This window comes from Cheilinus undulatus, linkage group 17, assembly GCF_018320785.1.
Source record: "Cheilinus undulatus linkage group 17, ASM1832078v1, whole genome shotgun sequence".
Lineage (NCBI taxonomy): Eukaryota > Metazoa > Chordata > Actinopteri > Labriformes > Labridae > Cheilinus > Cheilinus undulatus.
This window is the reverse complement of record NC_054881.1, coordinates 23627266-23640272: the sequence shown is the minus strand read 5'-3', so window position 1 is coordinate 23640272 and position 13007 is coordinate 23627266. Positions and strand designations below refer to the sequence as shown.

General features: G+C 36.7%; 2 protein-coding genes across 3 annotated transcripts in view; both read left to right on the top strand.

The window, feature by feature from the left end:
• Positions 1–928: 928 nt before the first annotated feature.
• snrpd3l (small nuclear ribonucleoprotein D3 polypeptide, like) lies at positions 929–4762 on the top strand. Its single transcript, XM_041811303.1, has 4 exons — positions 929–1065; positions 1754–1893; positions 2831–3023; positions 4549–4762. The coding sequence occupies exons 2-4, from the start codon at positions 1768–1770 to the stop codon at positions 4611–4613; spliced, it is 384 nt and encodes a 127-aa protein (XP_041667237.1). The 5' UTR covers positions 929–1065; positions 1754–1767; the 3' UTR covers positions 4614–4762.
• Positions 4763–6055: 1293 nt separating this feature from the next.
• LOC121525066 (calcium/calmodulin-dependent protein kinase kinase 2) overlaps positions 6056–13007 on the top strand; it is a 34018-nt gene continuing 27066 nt past the window's right edge. For both annotated transcript variants that reach the window (XM_041810819.1, XM_041810818.1), the window contains exon 1: positions 6056–6325. The gene's annotated coding sequence lies outside the window, so the exon portion shown is untranslated. The remainder of the gene's footprint in view (positions 6326–13007) is intronic.

Sequence of the window (13007 nt, the reverse complement as noted above, 5' to 3'; positions counted from 1 at the left end):
AGAAGAACATGCACAAGTTTCCTAGAGGCAACATCAGTGCTTGATGAGGGATTATGCTGCTTTTACTTGGGCTATTCCTGTGTACTGGATCCACATTAAACATAAAACACCTGGTTTCTCATATCTATTGGAAAGAATGCCATGTTGCACCTGGTCTAAAAAAGTCAATAAGTAGGCTATAGCATGTTTGATGCCATTGTTTGTGTGGGAGGATTTGATTTAAATATGTCGAATTGATGTCCTTTATACATATGTGAAAACAAACTAACAAATTACGTGTTTTGTTTTTTACATGCAGCAATTACAAATAATACCTTATCAATAATCATTTAAAATCTTTACAATTAAAAAGAGAGTAATGGTATAAAATTGGGCACTCTTCAATACCACAAATAATATCAAAGTTGCAATATTAGTCAAAAATAATCACAAATCAATACTTTTTTCAGAATCATTTAGCCCTGTGGGAGTTTCTTTTTTTCTTTTGGCGTGGAAATGTATGGACAAAGTGGAAACTCTTAATCATGGTGCTGAATACACATGCAGATTCCTTTAGTCATCCAGTCTGTAAGTATGAAATATCAAAAGTCAGACCACAAAGATTTATCTAATTATTCCTCACCTGAGTAGGTTTTCAGAGGAGCTTTCCAGAAAAAATTCCCTCTTTCCTAACACCTATTACTGTTGATATTTAAAAAAAAAACCTCAATTATTTAAAAAGTAGTATGAAATAAAAATGAATTGATAAATGAAATAATTCGATAAATAGGATAAACAAATATATAGTGAATATTAATAATAAAAATAAATACATTCTTACGGAAATAGTTATATTAAAAATTATATTTTTTCAAATGTTGAATGATATTGAAAAAAAAAGAATCAATAGACGTAAAATACAAGTCCCATAATGCAACGCGGAATTCAACCGGAAGCAGTTGACCCGCCGTGGCATTGTGGGTAGGCGGAAAAAGGCTCCAAAAGGTACGCTAAAGAGACGAGCGCACGTTGCAGATTCGTTCAAGAAGAAACAACAAAGGAATTAGTTTCAAAGACAAAATTAAGGTAACATTTTTAAAATTGTAGATGAATTATCATTATCATGTAGTTAATAGGACTGTGGCCTTTATACGTTTTGATTAAATGTGTTTATTCATTCAGTCGGCCATTATGGTTCCGTCGTCTATTTTCTCAAACTGTGGAAGTTTGTGCTTTAGAGATATTTAAGTATTATTGATGTATAAAATGTTTTAAACTTACCAGACTTGGGTTAGATTTTGTTGTTACACCTATAACGTCTTGCCACCTATAAAGGGTTTTGTTAGATACAGATTATTGTTTGAAATTCATGGGATACTAACGTTAGCTATCGAGGCTAAAATAGGCCATCTAGTGGTAGTTTCACTGCTTTTATTAACAATATTAGGATTTAGCAGACTTAAATGTGAAGAATTCTAACTGCATAGCGATGAATGAATGCTCGACTGACTAGCTATTGGATATTTGTTAAAATTGTAGAGCAAAGGCGACAGCACCAGAGCTAAAGCTGTATAGAGATTGCCAACGAGCTTATTGGTAAACTAAAAACATCACACCGACTCAGAGAAATGAAATACGACTCTGGCCAGCAACTAAAGAGGTCTTTTGGGAAACATTGTGACAAAATAAATACGGGCTGCATATATTTGACCAAGGAACGCATTATTTTAGGACAATATTGTGACACAATTTTTGACATTTATGTTGTGTTTAGGAAGAGAGCAGAAAATGTCCATCGGCGTACCCATCAAAGTCCTGCATGAGGCAGAAGGACACATTGTGACCTGTGAAACCAACACTGGAGAGGTTTACAGAGGAAAGCTGATTGAGGCTGAGGACAACATGAACTGCCAGGTAGGTCCTATGATGGCAAAGCTTATTCTCACAGCCTGTTTTGGCATAGTTTTCTCTGTCCCTTTTTTTCTTATACTTTGCCTTGCGTGTTTTGAGTATCAGGGCACATATGTATCTGTAGGTTTTAAATGCCTGCAGATCAGTGCCAGTTGAAAAGGATTATTGTGTGTAATTGCAGAGAATAACTAAGCACACAGAGAATAGTATTACATTTTTTACATTTCAGGACTGTGAGAGATTTCTAAACACAAAAAGATGTATAAGTGAGTTAAAATCAAGCAAAATACAGAAAATACAGTTTCATTTTTTTCCCATTTTAGCTGTCCCACTGCAAGTTTATTTTATTAAAACAATTACAAGGAGAACTGAATTACATGGACTGCATTTTTACAGAATGACTAATAGGCAGTCAGTAAAATACATGCTTTTATTCTTAAAAAAAATAAAATGCAGAAAGTAGGGAAAAATTACCAGTGCCAGTCCTGTACAGCATGGACCACTGTCCCCTATGTGTAAAATTAGCTTTTATTTCATATTCAGTTTATCATATTTGACTTTCTAGTTGTTCACTTTCTATAAACATCAAACAAAAAAAATGAAAAGGAGCTTAAAAACCACATTTTTAACACAAAGTAATCGCAATGCAACATCTGTTTGCATGCTATCATGTGACAAAAATCGTGCATGATGACGTCATGCCATTGTGATCGTGGACCCTGAAGGTTTAAAGTAGAAGAGAGACATAACGTTATTTGACTATTAGTGAAATAGTGCAAGCTCTCCTAATTGTCATGTTTTATAAGTATTGTAGTTGTCAACCTCTTGTACTTTAGTGCTACAACCATAACCTATCCAAGCTACTGCTAGCTAGTTACTTGCATAGTCTTGATTCTGAGTTGTTAATCAGACACTGTTTAACTTTAACCTGTCCCCACAGATGTCAAACATAACTGTGACTTACCGTGATGGCCGGGTGGCACAGTTGGAACAGGTTTACATCCGTGGCAGCAAAATCCGTTTCCTCATCTTACCTGACATGTTAAAGAATGCTCCTATGTTAAAGAGTATGAAGAATAAGAACCAAGGATCTGGTGCAGGAAGGGGCAAGGCAGCTATTCTCAAAGCACAAGGTGAGTGGAAGATTTTTAAACAATATTTCTATCAAACAAAGGAATTTAGGTTTTTTCCTGAAAACCTTAGCCTCACTGTTTATTAAAGTTCCTATGAGATGATTTTCACTGGTCATGAAGCTTGCTGATAATAATAATAATAATGCCTCCATGATTTACAAAAGAGGCCATATGAGACAAGGTTCCCCATTACATTGTTTTATTTTATTATTGTTACTACCACATGTACAGGTGGTGTCAGAAAAGGCAATTAAATTACCAACTCGGTCTTTGTTCGGATATTTACATGGGTAGTGTATGTGACTGTGAAGCAAAAGCATGGGGAGTTTGTTTGTCAAAAACACTACTTGCAAATGAACAAGACAAGATGAGAAAATGGACTATAATTTATTGTTTGTCCAGAATAACTGTCAGGGTCTGCTCAAAATACAAGTTTTGAATATTTTTTCATTTGTTTATTTGAGTTGTAGCAGTTCACATTTTATCTTTTTAATGCTGAAGAACACTTCAGGTATTTCGAATATAAGAGAATTCAGTGAAAATATTGAGTCCTTACATTGTGACTGTATTGGAAAATTGAGAATTACACTGATAGGGGACATGGAATGAGCCACCACATTGAAGTTTTTGTGCCTTTACATAAATATATAGGGTGAGACTTCTAAGACATGCTGTATCTAAAGAGCAAGTCAGTTTTCACACTGCCAGTGGTGGTAGTTTGTTGCTTTAGTTCTACTGTCATACAGTAAGTTGTGTGCTGCTCTCATTGTAGCTCTGACAAAGGTAACTTTAAATGTAAGGGTTATTTTTCATAGGGTTGGATACGGTGTCCTAAAAATAAAATCTGATATTTATTCACACCAAGCTTCTTTTATGATTTTAATTTATTTTCTTCCTGCTTCTAAAACTATAAAATTAATTTTGATTGGAATTTTAGATGCATTTAACAAAATTAAACTTAATTTTATTTTGAGGTACAAATGTAAAGTGTAAATTTGTCTATTACAACACTGTTTAAAAAACGGACTCAGATTATTGCAGATGTCTGTAATTTGACCTACAAAGAAGAAAAGACCATCATATGAATACTGATTATTCTGTATTTGTGTCGTGTTGATTTCTGCCATTTAATCAGTGTTGGATAAAAAAAATTGCCACATGGACCAAAAGTGTGTTTAATTATAAATTCTACAAAAAAGGATTCAGAGTGAGTGATATGATTGGCTGTTAAGTTAGCTGGATGCATATCTTTTAGTGTCACAACACTGGTTTCAAATGGGTCATGTATGAATAAATGATGTATTATTTTATTTACTGGCGCTGTCAACACTAATAAAACTAAAGTTTGTGACAGTAGCGTCAACTTGATATCACTGCAGTGAAGTTCATGAGCAATTCTTGAATTCCCAAAAAGCTGATTTTCTGATAAATTGATTTATGGCCTAACCATAATTGATTTGTATTGTAAGTGTGCTAATATTGATGTAAACTACTGTTTCTTAAAATTTGCTCATTTTTTTCCCAGTGGCTGCCAGGGGTCGGGGTCGTGGTGGAATGGGAAGAGGCAACATCTTTCAGAAGAGGCGATAATTTCTCAGCTGTGTTTGAAATGTTGCTTTGTATAGTCTTTTGTTTTTAATTTTGTCCCTTTCGGATTTGGTATTTTGGGATTGTTTGTGTTTTACTTTGCAATCTGTTCCTTTATTTCATTTTTTATGAAAAATAAACGTTTGAACTGATGAGCCCTTTTGTCTGGTACGTGTATGCATTTAACATTCTTGTTGACTAAATCTTTTTTTTTACTTCACTGGAGTTAAGGACGGATCATAGCCCAGCCTTGGTTAATTAAGTAAAATTTCAGTAATCTACAAGACAATCAGATTTTGCAGAATAAAGAAGATATAGAAGGTGATAATGCAAGATATAGCAGTTACACATATCAGGGTTACCATGGATCCATAGTCTTATATTGGACTTTTATAATTTAAGGCTATAAAAAGTCAGTTTTATTGGTAAGAGATCTAAAATTTTAGAATGCATTTGACCCACATTTTCTAGCAAAATTTATGACATTTAAACATTTTTTTTGCATCAATTAGAATCAGCGTAGCAATCCTACCAAGATTGTCATTATGCATAATAGTTAAATAGGGGTATTTAATGTGCCAAAAATGACCAAATTCATTTATGACTAAAATCTTTTTCCCATACTGTTTGTCATTCCATAAACTGTATTTAAAAGCAAATTCAGCCCTGGCCCAGTGTATTCAAAAATCTTGCATGTCTTTATATTTTGGTCTTTTGCTGCAAAAAGTGGTGTTATTTTTTCTCAGCTCAAGTTAATGTGTCATTTTCACATGTTTGTAAAAGCACTGATAAAAGCATGTCCATTTAAGAAATGTCAGGCAAAACAGAGGGATAAGTCAGCACATCTGAAACTGCTCCAAGGCTTATTTAATAAAGACCACATATTTGACGGTTTGGGCCCAAACCCTTCATCAGACATGTCTGATTAACTTATTTCGAACTTATTTCCTTGTTTTGCCTGTGACTTTTCTTTATTCAGCACCCAGTATTTAACCCTTTGGGATGTGTGTGCCTTTAAACTTCCATAAAAAATGTCAACATATACTAGGTTAGAAAGAAAAATGTCATTACTACTAGAAGGAAGGTACCACACTTCATATGGCCCCTGAAAAAAACACACACACAGCAAAAGAGTGCTTAGACATAAAAGCAAAAAAAAAAAAAAAACTTTCTACCGAGGAACCCAACCACAAGCAAGCAATTTGAACTATACAGTCAATGCTTGTAAAAGCGATTATTCGGATATTATATATAAAATGAAAATGAATTTCTGAATCAATGTACTAATGTAAGGAGTTTGAATTATACTGCCCTACAGTGAAGCTGAACATCCAGGATGCAACTCTCCAATACACCACAGGGGGGAGCCAGTTGGCTACAGTGCATACAGTAGAAATCCCCAACAACCAGTGTTATATTTTTCAGGTCGTGAGTTAAAGGAAAGCGATAGTAGAAGGTAGCTCTTACCTTCCCCGAGGGTGTAGATTTTTCTTACCCACATTGCTTAAACTATTGTGAAATTACCACATTTCTTGTTTTCTTAACACTTCCTCCATATGAAGCACGGGACCTGTGTGCTCAGCTGGATTGGTCCATCATAACAACGGTTATCACTCTGCTAGCTAGCTGCCGATGTACAGACGCTACATTCACCGCAGCTAAAGGAGGAGAAGGAACCCCACAGTTCTGACCTGTAGTCCTAAGTAACACGTAAGGTAAGGTTTAATTTTTGACATACTGTCTTTGTTTTTTTGTTGTCTTCTGCGGCTGTGAAAGCAGGCGTAATTACCACGGGCAATACTCAGTCGCACTAGCATCCTTGACTCCTGCCCAACAACATCTGTATCTTTGACAGATGAGGCTAACGTTAGCTGAGCTGTTTGGCTTTGACGCTAAGTTAGCTTGGTGGGACCTCAGACGACGGCTAACAGTCGCTACCCTGTGAATTTGTGGTAGTGTTAATAACAAAAGCACCATTTCCAGTTAGTGTTTACAGCCTGTGTGACAAAATCTAGTTATTAGTGCAATTCAAACATTAGTGAATTAGAAAAGCTACTCCATTATCGTTATAGTAGCACTTAAAAGTCACAGCACGTCGAGTTAACGATTATTTGTGTCTTATAATGAAGTTCACGCTGCTATGAATTTAATTGCGTCGAATAAGTTGAGTACCGTGCTGTAAATAATGACAGGGACAGTTATGCTACATGGGAATCTTTTCAGGCACCCCAAATTTCTGTAACATGCTCCTGTCATATATTTGCAATCAAATATTGTGAGGGTATTGCTAAATTCAGTGAAAAGGAAATCACAAGAGTAGTTAAAAGGAAAACAAAATGACATACAGTGATAGTTAATCATAGGAAGTCACTGGAAGTAACTAGTCTCAAATTTCTGATAACTTGATATTTGACTCAATCCTGAGTTCATTGTAATTTTTCAGTTGACTCTGACAAGTATGGGTCATTTTGTAGTTGTGGATGCTCTTTATTCTGTACTTATTTATTGAAAACTAACTTGGACATACTAATGTTAATGTGTCCTCAAAGCAGTGACACAGTCAAATGTCAACTGGAGGTGAAACAATAGGCTAGAAATCAAGCGAAAAAAAATTATATAATCAGTTGGTGCATAGGGCTAAGAAAAAATGGAGAAGAAGTGACAGTTCCAGGCCAGCTTATCTGAAATACTGTTTTTTTTTCTTTTCCATGACGTTAAATGTAATGTTTATATCTGAAGGTCTTAAACATGTGTTAATGCATAGTGTGATGCATCAAAGTTATCTTTTGTTGTATCCATATTTTCTACTTTGTGTTTAAAAAGGATGAATATTTATCAAAAGTGCCCACCTGCACTGCATTTTTAGCTTAGTATCTTGGCTGCCAATTAAACATTTCAGACTGTCAGTGACACTTCACTGTGACTGTGTGATAAGTCTTTAGTTAAGTTGGCCGAGGATGCTCATCCCTCCATTTACTGGCGCTTATCTCTTGCACAGCTCTACAGGTCACTGACAGGGTTGCCCTGTTGATCTTTTAATGAAGCTGGGGATCCTCTTCTGCCCCAGATGGCCCCGTGTTGTACTTGTATGTCTGTCTGCAGGGCGTTGTCTGTCCTGTTATTAATGCTGTACATGGCCTGGACCCCCGCAAGCCCTGATAAGTCCCCCCCCCGTCCTGTCCAGATAGTGAAGGTCAGGTCATGTGACTTTTGTTATGATAAGAGGCGCAGGGCAGCATCTGGAGCTGGGCAGCGTCTGTTGGTGTTCCACCAGGCTCAAATCTGACCGCTTGTTCTTCATCTAACTGCTGGGATTGCCAGGGATCAGAGAAGTTCAGAGCTTTAGCAATCAGGTTAGTTATCTATGACTTACAGTATCTTTGTCTAACAGACTCTGAGGGTTTTCATATTTCAGCCCATCACTGAAGTCTGCTATTTTACTTTCAGTGTAAATGCAGTACTTTGACATAGTTAGGTGAATTTGAAACCGCTAAAGTGACATATAATATCAATAAGGCGTGATTCTTAGTGGATCACATTAAGAAAAAATATGGCAATAAAGGGAAATCCTAACCTTGCAAAGCAGATGGATACACCCATTTCCTTGTTTCTCACTGGCGAATCCATCTTGTTAAGCTCCCATCTGAACCATTTTGACCCGGTTAGAAAGTGACAGGACCAATCAGCGACAAGGGGCAGTACTTTCAGGCGCGGTGGTGTCGTGACGTTAGCAAGCAGCTGCAAGAGGCTGGTGCAATTATGGCGTAAGAGCTTAGCGTGGATGCTGCTGAAGCGTAAGTTTTATCAGAACTTGACAACATTTCTAAGTTAAAGAAGAAAAAAGAACAGCAGTAATTTGTTTTCTTTTCAAAAACGACAAAAGTACTTACATGTCAACAGTCGCCATGTTTAGCGTGTGACAGACAGAACGTTCATCCAATCACACTCCAAGTTTTTTTCAAAACCTTTGCCTTTTCTCAAACATTTCCTATTGAAGCTTTCCCAGATGGATGTGTGAAAGAAATCCATCTGGCGTGTCAGGTTAGGGAAATCCCATATTATTGAGCAAATTTAAACAATTAGTTTGAGTAAACATAATCAAGAATAGCAGTAATGGCAGAAAATGAAAATATCCAAAAGTAGTAGTTAGCATTATATGAATTAAAATAAATTTTATCCATATGTCAAGTCAATCTAAATTAATATTTCTCAAAATATTAGTCAGTATAAGTCACTTTATCATTTGAAACAGAGTTGGATTGGAACTTTAGACTTTCAGTACTTTATACTTAAATTGTACTTCTTAAATTTAATTTACCCAAGAATTTTGTGTGCCTCTTTATTTCCATCATTTCTTGCAGTGAGTAATGGTAAAACTTTCTTTGGTTGAAGAAGCTTGTGTCCATTCTTCCAGAATTTGTGGTCAGATATGGGGTGTATAACCAAGTAGAGTAGGTGACAAGACTTGTGAGTTTCTCTAGTTGTGTCAGAAAATTTTAAAAGTAGCTCTCTGAGCCTTGAGACAAATGACAAATGAAAAAACATGCGGCATTCAGAGGCCCTCTTTCTATTTGCAATTCTGCTATAAGATATGATAGCTGTACGATATATCAACCATGCCCCAAATAGTGCATAGATCTATATCCTTATTTAAACCAAAAGGGCTGAGTTATTAAAAATCCACCCAACATGCAGTGTTGGCCCATAAAGGATCAACCTTTTGGGAAAAAAAAGTCAACCAGGCTGTAAGTATGTTCATTTCTAAAGATGCGCAGGATGTGAAAATTAGGGCCGCTACCTATGTTTAAAATAACAATTTAATTTTATACTGATGCCAATATCAATTTTTTAAAAAAATACTTTTTTGTTGTAATGTCAACATTTCTCACATATTTTACCATGAAACCAAGTCAAAGTCTGTCCAACAGGTCACTTTTTTATCCTAGTAAACATCAATTGTTTGATTCAGCAGCAAGATATGATAGATGCCAGCATGAAATTGATTGGGCACAACAGATAAATATTGATAACTGATATTTGTTCATGCCGTATAATCTGGCTGATGGCTAGTGTTTGTAAACAGAGCCTGGGGTGGTCGATGGCTGCACTTGTTAACAGGCTCAGTTGAACCCAGTCACTGGCTTGGAAGCCTAGCTTCCATATATGGTGGATGACCTAACCCCTAGCCCTTTGGCATCTTGAGTTGCAGATATAATCAGCCTATGTAGTCCTACCACATTATATCGTCCATCCATCCATTATCTACACCACTTATCCCATTCAGGGTCATGGGGGGCAGAAGCCTATCCCAGCTGTCATTGGGCAGTATTGTCCGCCCTGGATCAGTTGCCAGTCAATCATAGGGCCTACTGTCAGTTCAGTCACAAATTAACCTCATGAGCGTGTCTTTGGACTACTGAAGGAGTACTGGGAGAGAACCCATGCATGAAGGGAACCCTTCAGAATCCACACCGAAAGGCCCTGTCCAACATGGTCTTGTACCAGGAAGTGTCCTACCTCCAGCAACAGTGCTGCTGTGCAGCCACCTTTATATTGTGTCATTGCGTATTTTTTCAACATGTGCCTAAATGCTTTTAATCCAAGATGTGAGAAGTAAGACATGAAGGGATTCAAAAAGTATATCATCATGAAGGAAATCCAGCAAAGCTAATAAGAATATTGTTGACAGTAATTTCTGAACTGTTTGCTACACAAGTAGTTTGCAGTAGAACACAATCAAAAGAATGTGGGCACTAGAATTGGTTGAGATTATGTTCTTACTATTGCAACTAAAATGCTTAAAAAGAGTCTATTGAAAACCTTTGTCTAGTCATATCAGTTTTGAATTTGTTGAGAATCCAGCTTGAATAAATAATTCCAGATCAGAAATTCAGTATATATGCTCGCTGCTGCAACTTCAGTCTTTTATTGGTCTAACATCTAACTCAAAATTCCAATATCAGCTGGGCTGCACTTGCTATAATAGATGTTGTCATGTGAAGGGTTTTTCCTTCATCACCTTTCTGGGAACTGTTGGAGACCTCTTAATGTGAATGGAAACAGTTGTTGTGAGCCTTACTATTTAATTGAGATCAAAGTAGGTCAAGCGTGGTAAGTTTCCTCCTTTCTGTGGATATAAAAAGTCTGCTGTAACTGGCCCGATGAGAGTTTCATCTGGGGTCATGTCTCTTTATATTTCTGTGCTCCACTGAGGCTCAGTCCACTTATCAGGCCACATTGTGTTACTTTGCTCGCAGTGTAGCTGTGTGTTAAAAGTCAAACAGGATTTTGAGAGCTTGTTTCCTCAACTGAATGAAATGACGATCATTTGACCTGAACAGTAAATGCGACATGAGTCAGTGTCTCCTCTCAAGAAAGGTCAGGAAATCTTAAGTGGTCATGAAAGGAATTTATTAAGAATAGAAGATAAAGAAGTAAGTTTCCAACATAAAAGAGTCCTGCACAGTAGGAATGTGTGAATTGTTGTGATTATCTCTTTTCTTTAGTGAGTTTACATCACTAAATATAGGCTGGCTGGAGGTAAGAGGCCACCTGGAGTGGGTGTCTCTTCCCACACATGATCCTGGTTCTGAACATGGCTGGAGCTCCCACTGCCTTGTTTTTCTTATTGCCTCTCCTTGTTTTCCTGTATCTGTGAGATTTACTCAGCTCCCACACACTGACACAATCCTGTCAGAACCATGACAGAAAACAAGGATCCCTCTCTTGTCTTTTTCTCTCTCTCTTTTCCTCCCTCTTTTCTCTTCCCCCACAGATAATGAGCAGATAATACGCTGAGTGGACTTGGAGATGGAAATGGCCCTCTTGAAATTATGTAAAAAGGTTTTTGGTTATATGCTTCACAGATATTTATTAACCATGTTGCATAACTGACATCAAAAAGCAGACTGTACTGGTGCTTTTACAGATGCATCAGATCTGTTCAATTAGTACTGAAGTTTGTGACACTTGAAGTGTTTGCATGCATTAATTAGCACTAAACAGAATGGGTGGAAAAGGACCAGATTCTGCAGATGTTTCATATGAAGAGAGCCAAATTAACTGATGTTTCATAGCGAGCTTAGAGCATCTGTGGTTTTTATTCCATACACTGTGTCATTACACCCACAACTTGATTCATGCTGGCTCTTCAAACACTAAGCTCCAGCTATGGGTAAAAATAATTAAACATCAGTACATATAGAGGGTTTATGCCAGTCCTATATAAAGATACAGTCACCAGTTCCATCATTCCAGTTTATCAAATGAAGTATAACAAAGGTAGAGCATGTTGTGGTGAATCAGTGCTTGCTTATATTGTACGCCAATTTTGGTTGCTCTGTTGTTGTTCATGCAGCGAACTGAAACCATAATACTAAGGCAGGATGTCGTTGTTACTTCAGTGGAGCTCAACAGTGTCTGCCCGGTCCTGGAAGTAAAATTCACCATTCAAATCCCCTGTCAACATTTTGCATAACCCTTATAACAACACTTTTAATGCATGAACCAAGCTAACTAACTACCTACATACTCATGACAATAAAACATTTGTGACAGCTGTGTTAGACTCCAACACAAGCCCAAAGTTTCCAAAGAGCACCTGTTTGTGAAACCACAGAGACCCAGCAGCGCTTCTTCTTTTTGTCTTTGAATGGGAATTTCACTTCCAGAACATTGTTGGGCTCTATACCATTTAACCCTTTATAGCGTATGGTATCATATTTGATACATGATTTTGTGGGTCCTTTATCTTTTCAAGGCAATCAATCATTTCCTTAAAAACCTTTTGTATGCAATCTGATAAATGATAAAAATGCCCTCGAGGGGATTAACGGTTGCCAAAAATGCTTCTCATAACAAATTTGATAAAAAAAAAAAAAAATGCATACGTATGTGAGTGATTATGGCAATTTTCTTTTGGATTTTGTAAGATGTTAGATAAAGATCTCAGTTCCAAAAAAAACGTTAATTTTCTGGCTTTTGTTAGAGGTATCAGGCTTTATATTTGAGTTAGCTCCCCCAAATAAGACTTTTTCCCCCCCAAAATTTCACAATTAAGCAGGATATCCCTCAGACTTCTGACATAGTCAGTCTGTGGAAAAAACTAGACAGCAAGGGGGGTCTGGAACAAAGTGAGACAAGACTAACAGGAGGTTTGGTGGTCCTAACCCAGGAAATGTTAAGAATCCAAGATTTGATTCCCTGTGATCTGAAACATATTTTAGCAACAATTTGTGGTGGGAATTAGGCTATATGAAAGAAAAGTACAAAGTTATTAACTACTTAACAAAAACAGCTACTTGATGCATAAAGTTCATGTTGTTGCAAGATCTGACCTGTTATTTTGTCATGATCTGTTTGAAATTAGAAGACCAGTCTCATGAAAGAAATCTGTGT

Bases quoted from the DNA above. Each gene is read 5' to 3' on its own strand.
- snrpd3l (XM_041811303.1), top strand. From the start codon at position 1,768: ATGTCCATCGGCGTACCCATCAAAGTCCTGCATGAGGCAGAAGGACAC. The intron at 1,894-2,830 runs GTAGGTCCTATG...CTGTCCCCACAG, and splicing joins AGGACAACATGAACTGCCAG to ATGTCAAACATAACTGTGAC. The intron at 3,024-4,548 runs GTGAGTGGAAGA...TTTTTTTCCCAG, and splicing joins AGCTATTCTCAAAGCACAAG to TGGCTGCCAGGGGTCGGGGT.